General features: G+C 34.9%; 1 protein-coding gene across 2 annotated transcripts; it reads right to left on the reverse strand.

The window, feature by feature from the left end:
- Nucleotides 1-724: 724 nt before the first annotated feature.
- Nucleotides 725-4,147, reverse strand: LOC107643789 (P-loop containing nucleoside triphosphate hydrolases superfamily protein). Of its 2 annotated transcripts, none has more exons than XM_016347531.3 (7): nt 3,730-4,147; nt 2,963-3,106; nt 2,794-2,868; nt 2,489-2,679; nt 2,235-2,406; nt 1,730-2,149; nt 725-1,142 (listed from the first exon to the last, which is right to left on the reverse strand). In XM_016347531.3, exons 1-7 carry the CDS (start codon nt 3,940-3,942, stop codon nt 1,131-1,133), a joined length of 1,227 nt encoding a protein of 408 aa, XP_016203017.1. In that variant the 5' UTR covers nt 3,943-4,147; the 3' UTR covers nt 725-1,130. The 2 variants fall into 2 exon arrangements, with proteins under 2 accessions (XP_016203017.1, XP_016203016.1); XM_016347530.3 differs by having other exon boundaries at nt 725-1,147.
- Nucleotides 4,148-7,461: the final 3,314 nt, after the last annotated feature.

Here is a 7,461-nt window from a genome sequence, read left to right on the forward strand (position 1 = left end):
ACTATTATTAAGATATTTGTCCCAAAAAAAATTACCGAAACTCAACTTCTATTACAACAAATAAAACAAGTAATACAACAAAAATTTTATTTATTTTAAAACATCATTTATATTGCTCATTTAAATTTTTCATTGATTATAAAAAACCAACTTCACTATCACTAATATCATCAGACCTAGATGACATACAAATCAAGAAATTAAAGAAAAAAAAAAATAAACGAATCCAAGACACATCTTCAAATGAAGAACATGTATATAAAGGTGGAACAAAAAACAAGATAATAAATAAAAAATATATATACAAGTCAACAGTTCAGTAAAAATATGTCTCCACAAAAACATATGATAGAAAGAAAAGAGAAACAACTCCAACAACAACCGAAAAAAAAAAAAAAATTGACAAATATCATATAAAAAAACTAAGTCCGTCAGTTAAAATAAATACGAAAATAAAAACAACAAATGAAAATATAGCTCTATACAATTTTAATATAAAATAACTTTTGTATTATAAAATATTTTAAATAAAAAACACATCAAATTTAATATTAGTTTCTATATACTTTAATTAATTTTTAAATAATATAATATTTTTAAAATATCCTATATACTATCATTAATTTACCATCCCACTTATTGATCAGGTGTCACTCTAGTTCCATATAAATTCGAAAGGAGAAAGAAAAGGTGATACATTTGCTCCCACTTGCATAAACCAATATAACGGATGAAATGATGCATAAATGACGGCAATGTGCTATGCCCAGTCCTTGGCATGATTATTCATTAAACCGTTCTACATAGCTCATGGCCCATGCATAATACATAGAAGGTGAAGAGAATAATAACAAGAAAAAGACTAAAGCAATGGAATCTGGATACTCTGAAATGAACTGAGGAGATATATAGTGATAAAATGATAATGTAATCACTCTTTGGGTTAATAAGGTAACTTCAATTATAATGAAAGCTATTCACTTTACACATCTCTTTCTCTTTAGAGGATCCGAACTCATAGCATTGTAATAACAAGACTTCTCTCTGCGAATTTGGCTCCGCCAACCTTTCCTTGAATTTCTGGGGGCAACGGAATAACACGCCTTTGATCTCCTGCTTCTACCAACAGCTCAGATCCTCCTCTATACTACATTTATTGATTAAAGAATCCATTAAGCACCATTTAATTTTTCACTTTCAGTGAAGCGCAGTATTTGTGATAGATAAGAATCAGAATATAAGACTGCACGACAAGTGCAGGGAAAAAAAGTTTCAATTCAAACCATCTTTTTAATTCTTTCTTTACTAATAAAAGCTATTCGATGTTTTGCAAAGATGAACAGAGTTTGCAAACAAGTAAGTCCATCATTTATTAGTTTTCAATCTTGATCATTTATCAACCACAGACTTTTATGATTTCGTCATCCACCTGTTTGAAAATTTAAAATAAAAAATAGAAACGGAAGGCATAATGCTCAGGATTCAGGAAAAGGCCACATCCAAAGGGGTATAATGTAAGGAGCCTAACAAGTGGTTGATTTCACGGTTTTAACCCATTACCTTTTCCCTAGGCTCCCATTCAGATTGACACCAAATCATATTTGATTAATTTAATGTCAAAGAGCATCATGACATTAACCTTGTTTCTCGTAAATTCTTTTGAAAATAATGCATTCAATATCATGGCTGAAAAAGAATATATGACATGAGAGCAAAAGAATTAACATACTTGGTATAGCTTGATCTCTGATTTGTCGAAACCAGGCATGAAGAGAGTAACTGATTTTCGTTTCAAATCAAATTCAACCGGTGAGATAGCATAACCGTATTGACTTGCTTCGGAAGTAAGAAGATGCCTAGCATCTTTGTTGCTTGTGTCTAGTAGTACTCTGCGCCAATTGATTGGGCTATTCATTGATAAACTTGAAATGAAAGCAGAAGGCAGGGGTGAGAAACCTTTCTTTACTCTTTGTAAGGGTTCTAGATGTTGCGGCTGAGAGGTGAAGCCGAGAGCTGCAGATACTTGAGCACCAGCCTGGATTGTACAACCCCAATATCGCCTTGCCGAATTAACAGAGGTTGGATTATTCGGATCCATTACAAGGAAACAACCGAATCTCTGCCGGTTTGAGAAGGCAGAAGATCCTCTCTGGGTAACATAAAATCAACATAGAACCTTCAATCTTATGGTCTTGCTCCAAGGTAAAATTATATTCAACAATGTACACTCTTACCTCCAGCATTTGATCTAAAGTGTCCCATATTTCTGAGCTCGTTCTACCATTAAAGTAAGATCTGCTGCTACTTATTCTTACAGCTTCATCCACAAGTCTCAGGATTGAAGGAGCAGCGAATCTCCCAAGCTCAGTCTTCTCGGCCAATAGTCGGAGATATTTCAAGTACAATCTACAAGACCTCAAAATATCATACAAATGAAAATGACGTGAGTGAGCATGTGCGTAGATAAGATTAATTAGCAATTCCAAACCTTGCTTTACTGCTTGCACCTATGAACCGCAGTGTTTCCTCGCTGCTGATACCATCATAAACTATCACATCAAATTTATCGCCTTGACTCTTTGAAGCTGTACTACTCAAAAGTCCTACAAGCTTCTCAAGCGCAAATAATAAAAGAATCGAATCCATCGCAGGCATAATGCCAAGCTCTTCTCCAACAATCTATTATAAGACAGATAAATAAGAGCACAAGCCCCCCATAAAAGTTTGGCAAGAGAATTATATGTCCATGTAAACAAATAAACAACAACGGTAGATAACATATTACGTACCTACCCCTCCAAGTATGCCTTGTGTCATATTAAGCTGTGTATCTGCTTGCTTCAGAAGTTTGAGAGGTTCAAGAAGCATCTGCAATTAGCGAACAATACTCAGTCGATGACAATGAGACTAAAGTACAGAAGCCGACAAATTTACAGCAACACAAAAAAAGAAGAGGACATACTTTGGTTGTTTCCAACCTAACAGCCGAAAGATTTGTTCCACATTCGACATAATCAGTTCCAATCTTACAGTTGAGGAGGTAGTCAGCAGTGGTGTCTTGGCCATGTATCACTAAACATGTGTTCAATCCAGCCATTGCATAATGCTGAAATAACAGGCATACAGAAGGGAAAATAAAATAAACTACTTTTCTACTGTTGAAGTTGGATGACTATCTAAAAATTCTTGTCAGTATAAGATTAAAAGAAAGGGAAAAGTTGATTTGAAATTAGATTGCTTGGGTCCATAATCAACTTTATCAATAATCTTATTTTCTTTTCCCTTTCAGACACAATGCACCTTTCTAACAAATTTGTAAGTATACGTTGGTTAAACTTATAATGAATTTCCTTTCTCTTGAAAAGAAATTAATCCAAAAAAAAATAATTTTCATCCAAACACAAAGGGCGGGTCACAGATCATAAGCAACCTCCACATGCCGATATAAGAAAAGCTTATAACAATCACACAACAAAATTACTCCTTTTGAAAGAATTGGAATTCCACCACGTTAACCAGATCGGCACTTTTACTCTTATTCTTCTTTTTTATAAAACAAAAATGTTTATCTTCTAGCAATGCAGTTTTAAGACTGATCAGTATTTGAAATTGAAGTTAAAAGCTTTGTAAACTGCCTTTCTCTGTTTCATTTCCGTCATTTCACTTAAAACATAGCGTAACTGGAAACGAAGAACCACCAAAAAGTCTCAAATTGCAAACAAGAGGTACCTGAGCGGCGAAAATAGCGGCGGTTGTTTTTCCAGAGCCACCTTTGCCGAGGAAAGTGAGCAATTTGGTGGCTTGTGAGGTGGAAGCTGGAGAAGAATCCGAAGAAACCGCCGCAACGACGACACGTGGGCGAAGAAGAGGAGAAGTTGAAGGCGAAGTGGGGAGTCGTTGTCCTACAAGAACCGGAAACGACGGAGATGAAGCCACGCCCATCGCTGCCGATTTTCCACAATGAATTGAAAACGATTTGCAAGTTTGCAACTGAGGAACTGACTAGTGCCTACTCGTCTTTTCTTGGTAGTTGCTGATGGAATGTATCCTTCAATTTTTTTCCCCTCACATTTTTTATAAAGTGTGATTTCTTTAAAAAAAGTTGAGAAAAAAAAATTAAAAGAATTTATTTTCGTTATTTACTCATGATTTTTCTTAAACTATGAAAATGATATCCAAGATACTATCGTACTAACGACAAAAATAACTAAACATGATTAATGATTACTTGTTGTAAAATTTATTAATAATTTTAATTATGTTAATTATTTCTTATATTTTTAAATATATAGTATTCAAGCATTATGTATATTTATTATATATTTTTGTGTGAAACCAAAAATCAATCTTGACTGGTAGAAAGAAAATTGAGGTCATGTGAATATAATAGCTAGAAAATAGTTTATCCGATGGATATTGCTAGTGGATTAACTCTTGGTTGAAAAAATAATATGATATACAGATCATAAATAGTTTAAATTGCTTTATAGTAGTTAGGGTAACAAATACCTCCTTCAACATAGATGGAACTTACTTGGAGTTCACTTTCATTGTAATGAACAAGTTCGGTTCACTCAGTTTCTTGAGATTTTGACTACTCTATCGCAACTACAAGGTAATGTGATTATTATGTGAGATTTTAATGACATTGTTTATCAGAATAAAAAGATTGGAAATAGTCTTAAAACGTCAATATTTATGTTTGTTTTTAATTATTTTATTGGTGATAACTTCTTATGTGATTTGGACATGATTGGGAGACCTTATACTTGGAGTAATAGAAGGGGAGGAGATGAGTTGATCTAGGAGAGATTGTACAGAGTTCTTGTGGGTGAATTATGGCTCCAACAATACTTTAATCCTATAGTACTCAGACTGGCAGAAATCGGCTCAGACCATGCTCCTTTATTGCTTGACACAAACCCCTGTACTGAAAGATCTAAAAGAAGATTGAAATTTCAATCTCGTTGGTGTGAGGATGAAATAAATTGGGATTTAATCAAGAAAACATGGTACTATGAGGTTGAAGGTTTTCCTATGTTCAAGCTGGTCCATAAACTAAAGTTGTGTAGGCACCGTTTAGTTCATTGGCAGAGTTCTACTATTTCTAATTCCAAAAAATAAATTAAAGAACTATCGACAGCTCTTAAGAAAAAGAGAGCAGCGGGAGTCATAGGAGGTGTTGAGATTGTGGAGTTCAAACAGAAACTGGAATGAGTTTACTTGAACGAAGAGATGTACTGAAAAGATAAATCGAGAATTAAATGGCTGAAGGAAGGAGATTAAAACAGAAACTTCTTCCATCGGAAATTTAAATCTAGAGCTCGAAGGAATAAGATTTGGAGACTTTAGGAAAAACGATGAATGGGCTACTGCTAATGGCGATATAGCAAGGATAGCAAAAGAGTATTTCAAGGGCATTTTTTCTCAACTAATCAAGAGGATATGGGTTCTTATTTTATAGACTTTTGAGCCTATTGTTACAGCTAACATGAATCGTAGGCTTCAAAGACTAGTCTCTTTAAAAGAGGTGAAAAAAGCTAATTTCAGTATGCACCCCAAAGTGCTCCAGCTGAAGATGGTGTGACAGCCAAATTTTTCCAATCTTTCTGGAACGTTATTGGTGATAACGTCTTTTGGGCAATTAAGAGTATCTTCGGAGGAGGTAAAATTTAAAAGAGCTTTAATCATACCTATATTTGTCTTATCCTTAAAGTATCAGATGCTAATGATATGTCACAAGTTAGACCTATTAGTTTATCCTCTATTTTCTATACAATTTTCTCAAAGGTTCTAGTTCACAAATTGCAGGGTGTATGAATAAACTAATAGGCCCACTCAGAGTGCTTTTCTCAAGGAAAGGCTTATCTCTGATAATATTCTGATAGCACACGAATATATGCACTACCTCAAGCAGAAAAAGAGAAGTCTTGAGTATGAAATGGCCCTTAAACTTGACATGAGTAAGGCTTATGACAGGGTGGAGTGATACTTTCTTTGGTTTATGATGGAGAAGATAGGATTGATACAACCTGGATAAAGTGGATTCATGAATTGATGACAACAGTTTCTTACTCTGTTATTGTAGAAGGTCAACCCTGCAGTTTTTTTTAAACCGAATAGAGGCATTCGACAGGATGATCCTCAATCCCCTTTCCTTTTTTATTCTATGCAGAAGGCCTTTCTTTCTTGCTATATAAGGCAAAGCAAAATTGTCTCATTCGAGGAATCCAAGTTACCAGGAGATGCCCTGCTATTAACTATTTACTCTTTGCGGATGATTCAATCTTATTTTGTAAAGCTTCTGAGGAAGATTATGATAGGATCCTAGAGTTGTTAGCTAATTATGAAAGATTCAGTGAGCAAAGGGTAAACCTCAACAAGTCCATAATTTTTTTCAGCAATAATACACCTAATGTTTTTCAATCCTCTTTAACCTCTATTATGAATATTTCTCACATTGGGGATCATGATAACTATTTGGTCCTTCTGTCCATAATCAACTGCTCTAAGAAAGCTACCTCCTTAGCTATTAAGGAAAAGGTCATCAAGAAGGTACAAGGGTGGACAAAGGTGCTTATTATCTAACGGTGACAGACAAGTCTTACTTCGGACAATAGGAGAAGCGATCCCCATCTACACCTTATCTTGTTTTAGGCTTTTGGATAATTTGCTTACTGAAATCCGTGGTATCCTAAACCAATTTGGTGGAGACAGCAAGGGGCAGAACGACATATGACATGGATTGGCTAGGATAAAATGTCCAGACCAAAAAAGGAAAATGGGTCTTGGATTCAAAGACTTACGGACTCAAAACTTGGCACTTTTGGGAAAATAATATTTGAGATTAGTTACTCGACCTAATTCTCTTCTAGCTAAAATACTGAAAGAGAAATATTACAATTACAACTCAATCCTAGAAACAAAAATTGATACCTTTCCATCATAGGGATGAAGAAGCATCATAGAGGGCAGGAGTGTTGTAGAGAAAGGGCTTAACTGGAGTGTTAGCTCTAGTGACTCCATCAGGATATTCAAAGACCCATGGTTACCTCCTCCCTATCCATTTACGATTCCTCCTTCTATGGTTCAACACTCAGATGCTAACTGAATCCTTTGGGTGCAAGACTTGCTGACAAAAAATAAGCAATGGAACCATGCATTAATAGATAAAATTTTTCCACATGAGATCGCTCAAAGGGTTCTCTTAATTACCCTAGGATCAGATGAGGACAAGTTATAGAGGATTTTAAACAAATCAAAAGAATATGATGTTTCATCTGGCTATAGAATGACCTACCTTTTCCATAATGGCCCCACATATTTCTTCCCTTCAATCATGTAACAGTGTCACATTTGGAACTCTCGATGGAAAATTGTCGTCCCCCACAAGATCCTCATTTTTGGTTGAAAATCCCTTCATGGTAGACTACTAGTAATGCATTTTATCAATAAAGATTA

The sequence above is a fragment of the Arachis ipaensis genome, chromosome B5, assembly GCF_059453495.1.
Source record: "Arachis ipaensis isolate K30076 ecotype BB chromosome B5, ASM5945349v1, whole genome shotgun sequence".
In the NCBI taxonomy this organism is placed as follows: domain Eukaryota; kingdom Viridiplantae; phylum Streptophyta; class Magnoliopsida; order Fabales; family Fabaceae; genus Arachis; species Arachis ipaensis.

What these genes read in the sequence shown, in the direction of transcription:
- LOC107643789 (XM_016347530.3), bottom strand. Translation starts at nt 3,942, where the DNA reads ATGGGCGTGGCTTCATCTCCGTCGTTTCCGGTTCTTGTAGGACAACGA. An exon ending in CCGCTATTTTCGCCGCTCAG is followed by an intron (nt 3,107 to 3,729) that starts GTACCTCTTGTT and finishes CTGTTATTTCAG; the next exon opens with CATTATGCAATGGCTGGATT. An exon ending in TTAGGTTGGAAACAACCAAA is followed by an intron (nt 2,869 to 2,962) that starts GTATGTCCTCTT and finishes CGCTAATTGCAG; the next exon opens with ATGCTTCTTGAACCTCTCAA.